This window comes from Dothidotthia symphoricarpi (assembly GCF_010015815.1).
Source record: "Dothidotthia symphoricarpi CBS 119687 unplaced genomic scaffold P153scaffold_1, whole genome shotgun sequence".
Classification (NCBI taxonomy): domain Eukaryota; kingdom Fungi; phylum Ascomycota; class Dothideomycetes; order Pleosporales; family Dothidotthiaceae; genus Dothidotthia; species Dothidotthia symphoricarpi.
This window is the reverse complement of record NW_022985008.1, coordinates 1,008,639-1,026,377: the sequence shown is the minus strand read 5'-3', so window position 1 is coordinate 1,026,377 and position 17,739 is coordinate 1,008,639. Positions and strand designations below refer to the sequence as shown.

Genomic DNA, 17,739 nt, shown 5'->3' with positions numbered 1-17,739 from the left:
TGCCCAAATCAAACTGTGTAACATCCATTTCCAGAAGAGAGGTCACGGCGCCCAGCGCTAAGAAAGCCTCTCCGGTCGTGCGTGATTTTATCTCCCTGTTGGATATCAAATCAAAACCATTCTCTTGGGTTCAATAGCAAAGTCGTTTCTTTCCCCGTTCTTTAGCATCCATCAAGCTAGGCCTGACTCTGCTGTCAGCTTTCCTAAACTGTGTGTTTGTAAGCCTGTCCTGCTCTTTCTCTGTATCCCTTGTTGAGAGGCAATCATACATGATCTTCCCATCCGCGCTATCTTCTTTGTGAACGCAAGTATCCACTTCTCCACACTTCCTGTTTGGCTTATCATCAGATTTACCCTTAGATCGTCCGCCGTTTATGGGCTAAATTCCCTTAGTGGGTCGGTTCTAGCTCTCCACGACAGCTTTCATTTTACCGCCATGTGCATCGGTTCGTAGCATTTCCTTCTTTCCCTGGAGAGGAAGTGAAACAACCTTAACCTCTTTGCTTAGAACGCTATGCTTGCTTTCCGGATTTGCATTCAGCAATACGGCCCGACCCGCCTAGCTAGAGCCTGGCTCTGTCTGGCCTGTTCACGTACCTCCTTCTACCCTGTTAAGTACTAGCTTTTTCCTCAAGCCTGATACTCTAGTTCATCTATCCTGTAGATTGCGGGGTATCCAAGTTTATCTATACTCTGAACGGTGTAGATCTTGACGAGTTGATGAGTAACTTTTTCCACGTTGTTTATAGAAAATGGACATTCCCAGTATGACTGTTGTTCTCCTCTACAATGTAATACACTAGAACATATTTATCTTGCTTTGACATCTTTTCATGGTAGCAAAGTAGTCTTCATTCGAGTTCTCCACGTGAACTCCCTCCTGGACAGGTATTCCTTGCAACTACTTCGCGCACTCTTCGACCGTCTTGCCCAGTCCTGGCCTCGAAAGATCTGCTGGAAGCGAAGGGTTAGTCGCTTGTGAGCGTGGTGGGCTTTTATATCATGAGATTAAAATGGCGCAGAGTGACTAGTTCCAATGACTGACTGTGTCGCATGGAGGTAAAGGAATAGCGTCCTCAAAAGTTTCGATTTTGCAACTACAACAAGCTACTTCGTATCCGCAAGCACTCTCTACTCCTCAGCCCAACATCCCATGTTTATTTCGGGCTAACAACCGACGTCGTAAGCGATCCACTCTCAACATACACACCACTAAAGTACCAATCCTCAGCACCCGTTCCATCATTGCCCTGGCGGGGCAGACGAAGCACACCAAGATGCCAATCAGCGCCATTAGACGACGTGCTAGCAGCAACAGGCCCAACAGTCTTAGTCAGCGTGTTGTTGCCAGTCGAGTGCCAGAACGTGACCTGCTGGGACGTGAAGTTCTACCATCACATCAGTAATCGATACATGTGGGTATGTGACAAATTACGACTCACAATCTCATAAGCAACATTGTGCCACACATCCGCTAGGAGCTCAACCTTCCACTTGCTCTGCCCGCCCACCATCCACTGCAGGTTGGTGTTGCTGACGCCCGACTCGCCGTTTACCCATCCGTACTTCATCTCCGTGAAGTGGCTTTCGAAGAAGTTTATCTGGTGTTCGTTCGTCGCGCTGGGGACGTTTGTAGTTGATCTCTTCATCGAAAAATGGTAGTAGACGGTGCCCGAATTGATAGCAGCCTTTGTCTGCGGGATGAGCTCTGTGCGCCACATATCGCTGTTCCATTTTGCGGTGCTGTCGATGGTGATTTTGGCGCCTTGCTTGGAATTCGTGTCTCCGGAGTTCTTGTAGTTGGGCGAGAGGTTGACATAGCTGGTTACTGGACCGGTGCCGTGGATGTAGTATTGGTAGTTGCCGACTTGGTTTGCCCAAGACCAGTTGTTGAGGTCGGCGCTGGAGGTCATCTCGTTGAAGCGACCATCCCAGAGAATTGTGCCTGGATTGTACATCAGCACTGTGTTGGTAGAAGATGGATATGCTGAGGCTGGCGCGCACCTGCAGACACAGCGCTGACGAGCGCGTTCAGGATTGTGACCTTTCCGAACATCTTGCCTATCTTGCTTTGTTGTTGTTGGAGGGTAAAGATGTAGTCAAGGGTAAAAAGCTTCTACACTGTGATGTGAGGCTTCCACCACGTTATATACCACTCCATCGACAATAGACACTTCCCCAATATGAAGACGGAGCGAATTACCTACGATCGACGTCCTTTCCAATATCCAGGAAACAAAACATTGATTGAAATTCGCGATTATACGTGATTGGCGTGGTTTGCTCGTGAGTGTTTCCAATTAATTTATATGCGACTACTCGTGCTTCAGGTACTTTAACCATCTGTAGAAGCGGAGCAACGGCCCGGTCGTGCATATTGTGCGTTAGGACAACAGAGTGGTGACCTGACAGCGGACATTGGCTTGGTGTAAATACTATATCTAAGAAATTTTATGGAGATGGTAGCGGCTGATGAAACGCAAGTGGGTGGTGTGCAAGAACGCCGCGGGAAACAAGCAAACCTAAGCCGAGCTTGACAAGGTTCAGAAAGCTTAGGAGCAGAGAACTTTAGCATGAAAGTGAATTTGCGCAACTGAGGTGGATAAACGTTCTCAATCAATTACCTGTGAACCGCATAACCGGGGTAACACCTCTGCGACCCTGACCATCTTGGACCACCTACATTTCAACCTTGATTGTCACTATATGCAATACCAACTGATGCTCTACGAGTCGACAAAGCACATGATCTATATTTCCAAGTAAGATCACAGCGTCGACAACCGCAGTGCAACTCACCAACTCCACGCCACCTCAAGCCATGACCTTCTATGTCGGTATATCGACCAACCCCCTCCTTTCCTTAATCCTCCACTGCACCGCCTTCGCAAGCTGATACAGCACCTCAAGCGTCGGCATCTCGACGCCAGCCCTCCTCCCCTCTCTAAGCGGCTCACCAAGTAGATTCTCAAACTCAATGTAATTCCCCTGCCATGACATTAGCCTTCCTATTCCCAATGTTACGACCCCGCCGAGCAACACACCTTCTCCACATCCTGCTGCATACTCGGCTTCAAGTAGCTCTCCAGCGGATCAACATTGATCATGGTCTCGATGACATCGCCAGCTAGATCAACGCCCGCTGCAGCTCTCGCTGCGCGGACAATCTCCCGCATCGCGGGCCTAACCAGCCCGTTCAATGCACCATCCGCGAGTCGGATACGGCCTGAATCGAGTCCTGTGATAGTGCAGATGGGATTGAGACACGCGTTGTAAACCAGTTTCCGCCAGCGGTCGTGCAGGACGTTGGGCGAATAGGTACAATCAGTTTTGCGGCCTGATGAATACATGACAACAAATGATTTTGCCAGGGCTTCCGCTATAAGGACGTTAGCGCTCGGGTGCGGGAATGCGCCGATGAGCAGACGGTCTGGTTCGTCTTGCACGATATGTCCAGGGGAGGGTTCTGCGCTTCCGATTAGACTGACACCGGATAGGATGATGGTGTCAGGGAAGGATGTGAGAAACGGTTTTTCAATATTGAGGCCATTCTGTAGGAGGACGATGGTGGTCTCTGTTCTATTTCCTATGCGTAAAGCCGGAGAAACGAGGTCGATGACGGTGGGTGAGATATCCGGTATGTTCTTGGTAGCGACAACAATGTAGTTGTAATAAGGAAGCCCTTCTTCGGAGACATTCGGGACGGTGTTGCGGACTAGATGTGCGTGTGAACTTTGAACCGTACTTGACGAGACTGGGAGCAATGGGAAGCAGCGTACCTTTACTAGGTCTCCACCCCTTCAAGTTGCCATGATCGCAGCTTTCGATATCGTACCCCTTCTCGTTCACAACATCGTAGTTAGATCTAAGGACAAGGGTAACATCAGACACACCACCAAGTTCGATATTGACAGCTGCGATGGCGCCGACGGAGCCGCCACCGATGACTAAAATGTTGTTTCTCAGTATACCCGGCATAGTGTTGATGAAGGTGTTCGCTCACAAACCAAGATCGTGTTGAGATAACACGCGACGCGTTAGTGGGGTAGAGGGGCACCCTTCATGACTCCTATGCCTCCGAAGTACGGCGCTCCCTTTCATTCCACCTAGCAATCACACAACAAGACTGACGTATGAGGAACAGTGATCATGCGACCTTCAATCGAGCTCCATTTGATGCATATGTAGGTTACAATCCGTGTGATATCGTGACTGACAACCCTTTCGTCCACAGATCCTCCGCCCCACTCCACTCCTCATCATGTCGTTGCATTGTTGCATAATTCGAGTCGATTGAGAAAGCCGTCCGTCCCATCCGCCGAGAAGACTACGCCGAGGACCCAGCAAAAGAGAGAGAAAGAGGGAACACGCTTAGAAGACAAGGGCGGCACCCTTGGTCTTCTTGTCACCACCAAGCTCGAAGTGCTTGCATCGCTTGAGGGCGAGCTGTACGCGTTGTTAGAAACTGGTTGCGACACGGCATTGAGTTTAACGTACCTGTGCCTTAGTCTTGCATGAGGTGCATTCTAGACGGAGAACAACCTTCTTGGTGGTTTTCGCCCTCTGCGTCTTGTCAACATCTCCTCATGTGCTTCCAAGGGAAATATCGTACCTTGTGGAAGACGGGCTTGGTCTGACCACCGTATCCGGACTGCTTTCGGTCGTAACGACGCTTACCCTGCGCGAACAGAGAAGCCTTGCCAGCCTTGTACTCTGTCGACCTTCAGTATGCGCGTATTTGCGTGCGTTTGGAGAGCTACTGACGGGTGACCTTGTGCTGGGTGTGCTTCTTGCAGTCCTTGCCCTTGCAGTAGGTTCGTCGGGTCTTGGGTACGTTGACCTGGGTGGCATTGTCAGTTCATGCCCATCCGAATTGTAAGATCAATCCAAGTGCTCCGTGTTCCTAGGCAATCTCTCCAGTAGCTGCGACACGATCGAGCAAGGTGGTTGTGGCGAATATCGCGTGTAGGGATTCGATGATGTGTGGTAGAGGCGCATTGATAGTGAGCTCGCATGAACAAGCTGCGTCTTGCCTTTGGCGGAGGCACAAGGGCAACAGCGTTTCTTGGCGCGACTATTTGCGCTGCATGTGCTGGGCTGGGTATGTGTGTGCTTGCGAAGGTGTCGCCCCTCTGGCCTCGAATCGTTCGGACCGGGTATCGCCTTCGTCATGACATCCACCAATGCATCTTGCCATGCTGTTTCCCGCTTGTTGAGCCCCTCCACTTTCTCTCAGTGCCAACACTCATCCTACTTTGTTGCTCCCTGGGCGCGGTATCGTGCGCTCGATTGCATCGTATCGTCATCGAGGGTACGTGGGCCGTTGCTCGTTCGCGTCGCAGCGGGGGTATCCTTCGGAAAGACAAATAACAATGTTCTCACTCACCATTTTGACTGATTTCTTCTGTCGGTTAGTTAGGCGACGGATTGGCGGTGGTGTTGATGGGGTTGAAGTTGTCCAGATCCAATATTGCTCGCTTGTGGGCTCGGCTACATGTTAGGTAAGCGGGTTGAGCCACACACTCTGCCACTGCCAAGCATTTCATCACGTACACACCACCACACACCTTTACGATGCACAAGAGACCTGACGCATTTTACTCAAGATGAAAAATATTCGTGATCAAGTATACAAACATTACGATGTGGTATCATGCGATTTCATCAGATCTCTCTCCAAAATAGCACCATCAACTTGTGATCCATATCAAATACACCAAAATCGCAACCCAAACCTAGTAGGCAGGTCGACCCTCCTTCCACAATTTGACCTCCTTCATGTCTTTCGATGCCGTGGGAGGGCTGCCCATTCCAAGGCTAAACCGACCACTCTCACGTTTGCCACTGCTACGCCCATCCTCAAGCAACTTGACTGGGCCAATCCATTCCCACATGCGAGCAACATCACCACTGCTCGTCTCCCTAACAGCCGCACGAATGTTCGAGTTGAATTCGACCTTCTTCTGCACCCTCTCCCATAACTTTTGTCGTCGCGAAGAGGAGAATTCGTTCCGAAGAACGTCGTCTCGAAGCTGTGCCATGCTGATGCCCTTCTCTGGATAAGAGCCAGGTTCTTGATAGCTAAGTGCAGCCTGATCAGCGAGACGATCGAAGACATTACTTGCAAGTTGCTTCGCCCGCGACTCCATGGCCCGGCGATTGGTAACGGTGTACTTTCCATACGAGCCCGTGGCGATCAGGAGGAACAACGTCACAATTTGGAGAAGATGTCGTTCAAGAGACTGTCGGAGGGATCGGCGGACGCTGCAGGAGAGGGAGAGTTCGGCGAGGGACGTTGAAGCGAGTCGTCGTCCGCCAGTTGTTCTGTATCCACAGAAAGGTGACTGGTTAGTACAGTCCCATGTCAGAGAAGCTGCAAATGTGGTCAAGACCGGGGGGTGTTGAGACTTACCCATCGCTTGTCTCGACGACTTCCTCGCGCAATGTCATGTCGGGGAAAGCTCGATCAAAAAGCTCACTGAACTCTTGATCCGTCATGCCTTTGCGCTTCTGAGTAACCATATGCTGCTTCAGCTCCTCTTCGGTCACTTCAGGGCTCTCCACCGGGTTCCCTTCGGCGTCAGGCTCGCCGCATTCGTACTGTGCCCTGCGTTGCCGTAGAATCTGCACGGCCTTGTCGGCGACACTAGTGACTTTGCGCGTCTTCTCGCTATCAGGTTCGCAGGTAGGCGGCAGAGGGATCAGTCCTCCGAGCGAAAGTGGATGGTCTTTTCTCATGAAGTCACGTTCGCAGGTAAGCTCCAAGCCTCTGTAGCATTGAGCGTGTGGCGGACACGGTTCGCACTGCGGAAGAATGTCGCTTGCCCAAACAGGCACGTCTACACCGGCAAGCGCAGTAGCCTCCCTCCCGATGCCGCAAAAGCCGACTTGAATCTTCTCTTGACGCCAAACCCCACCTAGCACTGCGGCAGCAGTGAGCAAAAGGGTTCCTGACATGGCTTTCAGAGTTTTTGTAGCCTTTGAAGGCTGTCTGCGTCTCCGTGGTGGCAGGATATCCATCTCACCAGCTTTGGCACGATCACGCACAAGCTCCAGCTGTGCTTCTGGGGTGAATTCTTCGCCGGTGTCCCCAGTATCGGGCTCCTCCTCATGTTCGCGCGGGTCTGCCACATCGAACGTCCCGCGAGAAGGCACGACAATGCCCTCATCGACCTGCTCAGTGGTAGGCTGGAAAGTTTTGCGGCGGAATGCATCGCTCTTGCGCTTCTCCTTCTGCTCCGAGCCCATAGTCCTTCTCCTCCGGTCGCGCACCGCAGAATCAGGCACCGCTGGAGAGCTCCCACTCTGGAAAGGGTTCTCCTGGGTGAACGGGCTGTCGGCGGCGGGGCGATGCCATGCTTCGGGTTCATGAGCGGGCTGCTTTACAACCGGTGCATAACTCTTCCGCCTCACTGCAGGCTGCTCTTCAGCCTCTGCCTCAAGCCCCCTCCCATGTTTCGCGGGCACGGCACGGGACGGCGTCTTCGCGCGCGGTGCTGGCGCAAACGTGTCTGGCTCTTCTGGGGAGGCGCGTGTTGTGCGGCGGGAGGTGCGCCTCGTCGTAGGCTGGGGTGGCAGCAGTGTCTCGTCCTCGGCATCGTCCGTTGTCGTCATGCTGTCGGCGCTGGAGGGCACGTCGACAATGCCCCTCGTCGATCGCTTGGTGTGTGCATATGCCCTTTGGACCTGGGCCGCCTGTGGGGCGACAGCCTGGTTGAACAAGCTGACCAACGCGGCCTTCTTTGCCGAGGACGGATACGTGACGCCATGCTTGAGCAAAATACTGCGCAACTCGGGGACGGTGATCTTGTTTGCGTCGACATCGGGGTCGAAATACCAGTATTCTCCGCGTGCGTCGGCCATTTCGCTTCAAATTGACTGTGGGGTCGAGAGGGTGCGTGCAGTCGGGTTGTAGAGCCTTTTGGATGGTCTAGATAATGCGATATAACCGGGTCGTGGTGGCTAGTCAGAGCAATAGGCGTATGGAGGGATGAAAGTCTGCTCTGTTAGGTTGTTTGTGACGTCGTCGTTTCTCATCAACACATGTGTTTATCAACAAAGGAAAGATCGACCTGCCGTGACGCACAGACCTTTCCGTTTTCCCTCATCTCTCATCGCACTCGACGGCATCCCACAACAACACAGCCTTGTCTTCTTTCTACCTCATTTGCGTCGAGCCTTGACAAGTACATACATGAGAACAGATTTCTCTGTATCTCTAGTACCCCCAATTGGCATAGTATTTCCTTGAGGCCTGGTTATGCCGCTCGACGTCACGTAACCACAACCCACGAGCCGAAGTGAATCATGCGACGAACAGAGCTAGGATGATCTTTGATTTACCCTCTGAACAAATACCAGATTGGAGGCTGCTCAGCCGTTTGACATCCCCACGCGTATCGGGTGCCATAAAGACAACTCGGTGTCAACCCCCAAACTAAACTATCACCCACTAAGGGCATAAAAACAATGGGCTGCCCCTGCGTGGCTCAGATTACCTGCGCAACGGTTTGGTATTATTCAAACGCTTTATTCTTAATCTAGAGAAATAGGGGTGTTGAAAATCCTCCATCTCCCCATGGGGATTCACTTTTGACGAACCATTTCGATATCGTCACATTCTTGGAATTGGGGTGTGTAATATCTAACTCGACTTAGTGCATGTTATCAGTGGGTCAAGCGTGGCCATCTCGATTATACGTTTGTGAGCAGACAATCAATCAATCCGCAGTCGGTCACGTACCGATTCAAGTATAAAGATATGTTGCACCCAGACCTCCAGGCATATTGCAGAGACCGATTGTGTCCATTCACCCATGAAACCCTTTCCCGGGTGGATCAGGGCGTCATTCTCAACGAGACAAGGGTCTATCAACTTGTGAAAAGGTTGTCCATGCTTTCGCCCTCAGTAATTATAAATTGGGCGTAGTCTCATACCAGTATATTTTCTTATTATACCAAACACTCATCAACTCGATCTGTTAACTCGATTTGTAACGCAATACTACCCACGCACTAAATTATCAACGTCTTCGTCATTATGCTCATCCCCAGCATGAATTCTTCTCTCTTCCTGTTTTTTTTCCTTGGGCTACTGATGCCACTGCTCAACGCCTGCAGTCCACCTCTGAACGACTTCCGTCTGTTCAACGACACCTCCCTCCTACCTCAAATCCTTGCCGAGCATGGCATCGACATGAACAACCCAGAGCAAGGCTCAGCTGAAGTCGTCTCCAACACGATAAGTCCGCACGAAAGATGGCATGCGGGCATGGATCCATCGACTCCAGAGGTCACAGTCATCCACTGGTGCTACTACAGCCAAGTCGAGATTAACGCAATTGGGCTGATGGGCAACCACGTTGCAAAAGCCTGGGAACGTTGGCACCAGAAGATCGGCCAAGCTTCCGCAGAGAGTGGCCACACACTGGAGTTTCGCTTGTGGAAGAAGATGTGCACCCTCGATCCTGCGCCAGGGGGTATACATCGTACGTGGAGACTGGAGGTTCCGAAGAGGACCGTGGTGGTAAGGCTGGCGAGGGAACTGGATGGTGGAGCGCAGTCCACGACTGGGTATATACCTGAAGCATGGTCAGTGACATGGTTATCACGACGTGAGACTGATCTATATTAACCTTTTCGTGCAGGAATAATCGAGAAGGTCGCCATAAACTCGAAATCTCCCCCAGTCTTTTCTATTCGCCGCCTGAATTCATCCAGTCGATCCTTGCCCACGAACTGGGTCACATCTTTGGCCTCTGGCACGAGCACCAGCGTGAAGACCGTAAGTTTGACAAACAGCCTAATTCCACTGAACTCCAAAAGAAATAATCACTAACCGTTTCCAAGGAGATCGTTACGTCCATTTCGAGTGCAAAAACCTCAACGGGTACGCCGAAGTAGCCCAAAGGATTTCGGATCAGAAACCAAGTTTCACCATGGCCGAGATGTGCGAATCCTGGAAGCTCGGCCGCGACCCAAACTGGAGTTTCCCCGCGCCCAGTTTCTCCACGCAGACATCGCGCGAGTCGTCCAATGTCATGTGGTGGGAGACATTTCCGCTTCAGGTGACCCACAGCGAAAAGTACGACTACGATAGCATCATGCATTATGCATCTAGTCAGGCGATGCGGCCGGGAAACAATGGGTATGATGTCAAGCAAGCTGTGTTGACCAAGTGGAAGAAGCCGCTGGATGAGGGTCAGTCTGCGCCGCCGGTTACGGCGATGAATTCATTCATCATGCGGGGGACTGGGGTTCCGTCGGATAGGGATTACGAGGCTATCAAGAGGTTGTATCCGTGGCCGAGTAGACAGGATGCGCCACCGAGGGGCGATAAGGTAGGATAGTATGTGTGGATCTCTTTACGTTGGACTTGCTGGCCATCTTTTCAGTCGGCATATATAAATAGTTGTTTCTAGATGGCAGTCTCGTAGTTGGAGAAATTAAACATTAAACCCGAGTCTCTGCAACTCCTTAGTCAATTCTCCATAGCGATAGCGTGTATCTTCATGGTCCTGTTGAGCTCGTGTACAAGAGCTGTATCCAAAAGTATTACAACATTTAGTAGAAAAAGGTTGAATTTCGGAACCGAGGATGAAAAAGGTGAATGATGATAGCATACCTACCGAAGCCTTAACACAATCTGGACACAGAAATAACCCTTTCCTTCAACAAATAGCCCTCAAGAAAGACGCGAACTCGTAGACCTTGAACTTGTCGTATCTATTACCTTTACGGTGGTTAGACAGGAGATAACCAATGATCTAGACAAATTCGTCGCCTCTAAATGTAAAAGGCGCCATGTACTTTTCCTTGTACGACACGAACTATCCGTCTCAGCAATCAACTTATCGAGCATTTCCATACCCACCGTCCACTACCAAACTATGCCCCGTTACGAAGCTCCTCTCGCCAGAGCACAAGAACATAGCCGCATTTGCAACCTCAGTTGACAAGGCATCAGCATTTGGATGAATCCAAGACGTATTGCATTCATCTTGATGCGGTGTTGTTGTTGTTGACTGCGATGATTGGCTTCCGAGCGCGTCAAAGACAACACCGCAGCCTTCGACGCGGCGTACATCGAGGCCGGTACCCTTCCCACGACACCTTCCTGAGGTACAATAGTGACAATGGCGCCTCTCTACCCTTGTTCGAGGGTTTCGCGGTTTGACACCTTGTAGCCCTTGTATGTCTTGATCTCGCTTGTACGTATCAACTCCAGCTCCCTCTGCATGTACATCCACAATGCTCGGTAGTTGAAGTTGTTCACTTTGTCGAACTCCTCGAGGCTCGAACTCCTCCGGGCAGTTCACGGCATAGTCGAGCTCTGGTATTTGACTGAAGAGATAGTTGATGAAATGTGGGTCAGTAATGTCGCCGCCAAGATGCTGACATCGGATGGATGAGACAAACAAAGTGTAGCGATGAGACCTTTGGTATATTGTAAGCCGAAGCTGTCACTGCCGGTAACGTACAGAGTAGTGATGCCAGCTATAGAGGGCAAAAGACACAGCGCGTCCAATGCCTCCCAGACGCGTCACTTGAGGTGTATTTAGCAACACTTATGGTTCTTATTTCACCTGAGCCTGCTCCTATCACGAGTGCTGCTCCATCGACGCGTTTGAATGCTAGCTGCGTCATGTTGTGTACATTGCTTGTGCTGGCCTGATCCATTGCTCACGCAATCGCGAAGCTTCACGATGGCGTGTGGGCTATCCATGATAACGATAGGTCTCTCTGCGTACGTCCTGGAAATGGTGTCATTTTACTCAAGAACCTCATCACGGAGACATGCGAATGATCAATCATCATGTACGAAAGAGCGAGCCTTGGTGTGAGAGTAATCGCGATAAGGCTGTGAGGCGCTAAGATGATCAATGTGATTCGTAACTGCCCCACTCTCAAACGCCACTAACCGTTTCGAGGTATCTTTTCCGAAAGAGTCTTAGTTCGGCGCGTTCACAATTCACGTCTGTTTAAGAGCGCTGATATCGAGGTGGCTCATGCTCGCGCTGGGACGTCACGACGTCTCACAAACACACAAACGCACAGCCCCCGTCCCCTCAATCTTTACGACAAAGCGCGCTTTCCTTCCCGACATCTTCGTGCGGAAAGAATCACGGCTACCTGAGGAGGCAGGATTTAGGCAAGCGCTAAACCCATCATTGACATCGCATCAATACCATGTTCGGCCATAGCACATGCCCCACAAGTATCATCAAGTGAGTGCTCGTATGCAGGCGCAACGAGCAATGTGTTGAACGCGATACCTAGGGCTTACAATGGGGGTGACTACTCCGACTTGACCATTACCTGCGGGTCCATGGTCTTCACCGTTCACAAGCTTGTCGTCTGCACGAAATGTGCCTTTTTCGAAAAGAGCGCCAAATTTGGTAAGGTAAGTCAACGGCCATGCAGATTTCGAGACAAGCACAACCAAGGTCTTACCTTTAGATAGGAAGCCGAAGAGAACCGCATCGACTTGCCTGAAGATGATCCTGAGATGATCCGACGTTTGATAGCATACCTCTACCTGGGCGACTACGAGCCCTGCTATCACACCAGCATCTCCAATTTCCGGAACATGAAGCAGCCTGAATCCAGAACAGAATTGGCCACAACCTATCACGCCCGATATACCAAAGCTCTATTCGATACAGATCTATGCGCTTGTCTCGCCTTGGGACCAGGAGCCGTTCCACAAAAGAAGGCACCTCGTTCTGACAGTGTCTCTCCAGAGTACAAGCTCATTGAGAGGCCTGACAAATCAGTCGAGATCGCGACACCTCTGTCTGTTCACGCGACCATGTACGCTCTAGGCGACAAGTATCATGTTGACGGACTTTGCCAACTTGCCACCTCAAAGTTCGATTCGTGTCTCCACTACCACTGGAATTCTGAGGATTTCATCGATGCGGTGCAGATCGTCTACAGTTCTACCCCCGATACGAATCGCGGACTTCGGGATGTTGTGTTGAAAGCCTTCAACATACACTTCGGGATCAATATAGCACAAATTCCAGGCCTTGAAATGAAGTTACACACGATCGACGAAATGTCTTTCCATTTGATGAAAAGCTGGCCGAAGAAGGCGTCTCTCACTCCACAATCTGCCCAGAAGCCTCCGGTCGCGTCGAGTTCCCTCTTTGCAAGTTTCCTACCCCCACAGCCTGTACCTGGAGGTCCTTCGCCCCAGTTCTTCGCGCATGCTCAGCCTCCACGACCTGCGTCTGGAAATCCTCAACCTTCATTGTTTGCGAGTGTTCAGTCCCAACGACCGGTACCTTTATTTGGAGGGTCCGGATCATCAACGCAATCGCCTCCTGGACCACCGCGACCTTGAGGCTCTACTTGAGTCTCATCTAGCAGTCATTTGTCTCAGTCCAGTGAGGCATCTGAACCCCAAGATCAAAAACAGTCTGGTTGATCGGAGCGGTTAGGATGATGAAGAATGAGTTATGAGGTATCTCAGTGTGGGTGGAATGCGAAGGGAAAGTGAAGACTGGTTTCGTCGCAGCTCATGAATATAGCATAGCGTCTCAGGTTTTGGTAGCCCGACCTCCAGAACATGTGTGCATATGGCTACATAGTCTGTGTTGTCGTCGATAGATTGTATCGTAAATCGGCTGACTACTAAAAATGCGTGAGCCTTCACTTGCTCCACATGATATTTTGCCATTACTGACACCCACGTCTTGTCTGTTTTACCATGTAGCGACCCTCACCTTCCACGAACTCCAAGGTCTACAACCCTCTTTCTTTCTCATCGGGTTCAACGAACCTGCCGCATAGGGTTGCCCAGCGAGACAATGCTGTCTTACTTCTTTCAATCTCCACTGTTTCATTGTCTCACAAACACACACACGCACTCACATCTTTGTTTGAGACATCTTCCATTTGTTTGCTTAACGTAACATCACACAAATATAAACATCTTCCAATTGCCGTATTTTGCAGCCGAGGAGCTTCACTGCTACCAATATGTCGACACCTCAATTGAACACTATCGACTGCGCGCACACTTCATCACCCACATACTCTTATGGCCCCTCATTGCTATTAGAATCCATTGAGAGTGAGCCTTCACCTCCGCCATTGTACGAAATCAAGGCCAGCCGCCCTTGGTGGCTCCAAAGTGCCGAGAAGCTGGACACTGTGGATGAGGAAGCGCAGCACGGCTTCTGGGGTGCTTCGCCTCCCTTCCACAGCTATGATAAGATTTCGCCCATCCACAGGGGCGGGTGGTGCTATGATCACGGCTTCTGGAGCTTTTTGTCGATTCTGATATCGATCTCATGTGTCTTATTTGTCGCCATAGACCTGGACCTAAATCACTATGCAGGAGTGGCTCACTGGGTGGTCCATGGAGACGCACATGCTGTCAAGACAACTCACCAGGTAGGCCGAAAACTCGGAATGTTATGTAGTGGCTGACAGATGTGACGGCAGATGCAATTTTGTCTCATGACGCTGAGTCACGGCACATCCAGCCCGCGGAGCTGGCGATACATGCCGCCTGCAAACCTTGAGAACTGCGCCACGAAGATTGTTACGCTGTTTGCCAGTTCATCTGAACAACAGCAACTTCGATTGAACGACGAGGTTATCATTGGGGATAGTCGAACATTCACTGCAAAACACAAAGAGGATGGGAAAAGTATCCATGATGAAATACTAGAAGAATTGGGCGACGACATCGCGGAGGAGGGAAAGTTGAGACGTTTGATCCCGGGAACTGCTTTGTGAAGCTTGGTGGTTGGTCAGGATATAGGTCGTTTCCGAAATACCATGTCATAACGTGACTTATGTAGTAGCTAATCAGTTAAATCTCCGCGCATTACTCGGCCCCTTCCGGTTTCTTCGAAAAAGTTCAAGAACTTGGCCGCACAAAGTGCGGCCCTCCTAGCTTAACAATAATTACAACCTTAACAATTCTAACAGCAGAAAGAGCTATCTATAATAACTAATACTAAATTTTTATTTAGTATAAGTCTAGAAAAAGGCCTTACAGCTACTTTATACTCTTTAGATTTCTATATTTTAACGCTGTAGTAGTAACTTTGTTATTATAGTTTTCTTAATTTTTATAGCCTATGTACGCTCTTACTAGAATTTACTATAATTATTAAGATAGTTAGTATTGTTAAGCTAGGAGGGCTGTACTCTGTACGGCTAAGTTCTTAAACTTTTTTAAAGAAACCAGAAGAGGCCGAGTAGGCCTCTAGTAAATTTGTAGTACTGTTAATAATATAGATAATAATTAGGCTTACGCAGTATTTAATTTAGTTTATAAGGCTTTTAAACCTATATAAGTTATCTATATAGCTTAAAAGCTAGTGTTATTATTATTATTTTCCTACTACTACTATTACTGTAATCTATACTCTAGCCTACTAGCTACTGCCTTAATAAGTATACTTAGTAAGCTGTAATTAATTAGATTTCTACTAGTTATAGTAACTCTAAGATCTTCTATAATATCTATATCTATTCCTAAATATTATATAAAATAAGGCTCTTATTAGAGTACTAAAGGTAGCTATATCTACCTACTTATATTAACCTTAGGTACTTACCTAAGCTGCAGTAAGCCTATTTAAATTATCTTTAGGCCTACCTTAATAGGCGCCTATACGCGTATATAGAGAAGATATAGTAGTTTATAGATAATAATCTTAGTGTTAAGGTAAGTCTTAGGATAGTATATAGAGCCTTTAATAAACTCTAGTATAGCTATAAAATTACTATAAAATAAGTAGCTAAATAGAGCTTAGCTCTATAGTAGTTTTTCCTAGTATATATATAATAATACTACGCTACTAAATAAATTATTACTATTAATAAGAGTATATATAATAAGCAGATAGGTAATTATAAGTATAGCTAAAGTAGAATAAACTTATTAGTAGAGCTCTATTACTTATTTAAAAGATTAGAAAGATAGAGCTTACTACTTATAATAACTATAGATAGCTACTTTACGTACTATATCTTTTAAGGTATAATTACTTTAGCTATTATAGAGAACTTTCTAGAGTTTAATATACTACTATACTTAACGCTAAACTACTATATAATTCTACTAGATAATACCTTTATTTATTAGTTACTATACCTATGTAAAATTTATAAGTAAGCTAGAGTAGCTTTTAAGTTTTTACTACTATACTTACTAGATTATAACCTAATTAAGAAGAGCTTTAAGTAGTTAAAAAGCTAGATAAAGTAGTATATAAAGGGCTTAGAGTTTATAGATTTTAAGTTCTTCTTAGAGTATACTGTTAATTAGAGCTGCTATAAGCAAGACTATAAAAATTAGTACTATTATTATAGCTATAAAATTATAGTATTATATTAAGATACTAACTTACTATATTATTTTACTAAGCTATTACTTAGTAAAACCTCTAATATACTAAACTTTAACTTATAGTAGTACTACTTAATAATACCTTAATCTTTTTATTTAGAAATTAAACTATATACTTATTTAATAGTATACTACTTAAAAAAAAAGTTTAGTATAAAACTATTAAGTTTTAGTAGAGTAGTATAGCTAGAGTTATTATTTAGTAATACTTAAGTATTTTATAATTACTCTTACTACTAGCCTCCTCTAGTATAGATCTTATATTAATTAATAAGTAAAATTTAAGTAAAAAAGATTAATTACCCTAAGCTAGATTTAAACTCTTAATTACTAAAAAAACTCTAAAAACGTATAGCCTTATACTTCTACCTTAAGTACGTAACTTTATCTAGCCTATAAGGGGACTCTTTTAGCTAAGGATTTAAACCTTATACCTTACTAGATATACTGCTATAGATACTACAACCTTTTAGAAGAGATAGAAGAGATAGTAGACTTAGAGTTTTAATAAAGATTAGTAATATTCTTTAATATATATATACGTAGTAACTACCTAAAGTAGTAATATATAGATTACTAAACCTATACGCGTAAAATAATACTAAATAAGTATAGAGTAGCGCAGTAGGAGTATTATAGACTATACTATATTAGTAAAGTAAAAGTAGAAGTTAACTATAAGTTAGAGTAGAATAATTAGGTTTAATACTTAGACTATAATTATAAGCGTAATTTTACTTAACTTAATACTATAACACTAAATTATAATATAGAAAGAATAAAAATTTATAAGCTATCTTTATATACTTATATTAGTAAGTAGTTTTAATTCTAAGTTATTTAGAGTATAAAGTAGTATTATAGTTAGAGGTATCTAAAAAATACTTATAAAACTTATATTATACTATATTTATATTACTTATAGATTTTACCTTTATCTACTCTAAGTTACTAAGACTTAGCGTATTTTTAAGTAAATTAGCCCTACGCCTTCTTACTAAAATAACAGCCTATAAATCTATTACTAATAGGCTAGTATATATTATCTTCTATTTAATTACTCTTACCTATAGCTCTAATAGTAACTTAGGCCTAATCTTAAAGAACTATGTCTACGTTTCTATTATTATTACTACTAGATTAAGTAGTATATTAATATTAAAATACCTATTAGTAATAATAGTCTTCTTAATCTTCTTTTATACCTAGTATAGCTCTAGGCAATATAAGTACTACTATAATAAGAATAATCTTATATATACCTTATACTTACAGTGGGGTGACACAAATAAAAAGTCACTTTAAAAGTCTACTATTTCAAGAGCGTATATCTTAGTAAGTACCAGAGCTATAAAATTAAAAAA

General features: G+C 46.6%; 7 protein-coding genes across 7 annotated transcripts; 3 read left to right on the top strand and 4 right to left on the bottom strand.

Annotated features, from left to right (window-relative positions):
* Positions 1 to 1,093: 1,093 nt before the first annotated feature.
* Positions 1,094 to 2,386, bottom strand: P153DRAFT_329364 (glycoside hydrolase family 131 protein). The gene is made up of 3 exons (XM_033665386.1): positions 2,005 to 2,386; positions 1,443 to 1,945; positions 1,094 to 1,388 (listed from the first exon to the last, which is right to left on the bottom strand). Exons 1-3 carry the CDS (start codon positions 2,054 to 2,056, stop codon positions 1,158 to 1,160), a joined length of 786 nt encoding a protein of 261 aa, XP_033529115.1. The 5' UTR covers positions 2,057 to 2,386; the 3' UTR covers positions 1,094 to 1,157.
* A 443-nt stretch (positions 2,387 to 2,829) lies between these two features.
* On the bottom strand, positions 2,830 to 3,978 carry P153DRAFT_372042 (putative 2-dehydropantoate 2-reductase family protein; the record flags this gene model as incomplete). The annotated part of the gene is made up of 3 exons (XM_033669362.1): positions 2,830 to 2,988; positions 3,045 to 3,715; positions 3,780 to 3,978. 3 exons carry the CDS (start codon positions 3,976 to 3,978, stop codon positions 2,830 to 2,832), a joined length of 1,029 nt encoding a protein of 342 aa, XP_033529114.1.
* A 393-nt stretch (positions 3,979 to 4,371) lies between these two features.
* P153DRAFT_352677 (60S ribosomal protein L42) lies at positions 4,372 to 5,389 on the bottom strand (the record flags this gene model as incomplete). The annotated part of the gene is made up of 5 exons (XM_033666393.1): positions 4,372 to 4,446; positions 4,498 to 4,563; positions 4,613 to 4,713; positions 4,765 to 4,840; positions 5,387 to 5,389. The coding sequence occupies 5 exons, from the start codon at positions 5,387 to 5,389 to the stop codon at positions 4,372 to 4,374; spliced, it is 321 nt and encodes a 106-aa protein (XP_033529113.1).
* A 243-nt stretch (positions 5,390 to 5,632) lies between these two features.
* On the bottom strand, positions 5,633 to 8,030 carry P153DRAFT_362466 (uncharacterized protein). Its single transcript, XM_033667140.1, has 2 exons — positions 6,413 to 8,030; positions 5,633 to 6,324 (listed from the first exon to the last, which is right to left on the bottom strand). Exons 1-2 carry the CDS (start codon positions 7,861 to 7,863, stop codon positions 5,736 to 5,738), a joined length of 2,040 nt encoding a protein of 679 aa, XP_033529112.1. The 5' UTR covers positions 7,864 to 8,030; the 3' UTR covers positions 5,633 to 5,735.
* A 1,010-nt stretch (positions 8,031 to 9,040) lies between these two features.
* Positions 9,041 to 10,428, top strand: P153DRAFT_392045 (uncharacterized protein; the record flags this gene model as incomplete). The annotated part of the gene is made up of 3 exons (XM_033671118.1): positions 9,041 to 9,591; positions 9,648 to 9,784; positions 9,850 to 10,428. 3 exons carry the CDS (start codon positions 9,041 to 9,043, stop codon positions 10,347 to 10,349), a joined length of 1,188 nt encoding a protein of 395 aa, XP_033529111.1. The 3' UTR covers positions 10,350 to 10,428.
* A 1,761-nt stretch (positions 10,429 to 12,189) lies between these two features.
* Positions 12,190 to 13,348, top strand: P153DRAFT_380535 (uncharacterized protein; the record flags this gene model as incomplete). The annotated part of the gene is made up of 3 exons (XM_033669936.1): positions 12,190 to 12,227; positions 12,280 to 12,403; positions 12,464 to 13,348. The coding sequence occupies 3 exons, from the start codon at positions 12,190 to 12,192 to the stop codon at positions 13,346 to 13,348; spliced, it is 1,047 nt and encodes a 348-aa protein (XP_033529110.1).
* Positions 13,349 to 13,986: 638 nt separating this feature from the next.
* P153DRAFT_380534 (uncharacterized protein) lies at positions 13,987 to 14,751 on the top strand (the record flags this gene model as incomplete). Its single annotated transcript, XM_033669935.1, has 2 exons — positions 13,987 to 14,403; positions 14,455 to 14,751. The coding sequence occupies 2 exons, from the start codon at positions 13,987 to 13,989 to the stop codon at positions 14,749 to 14,751; spliced, it is 714 nt and encodes a 237-aa protein (XP_033529109.1).
* Between the last annotated feature and the right edge of the window lie 2,988 nt (positions 14,752 to 17,739).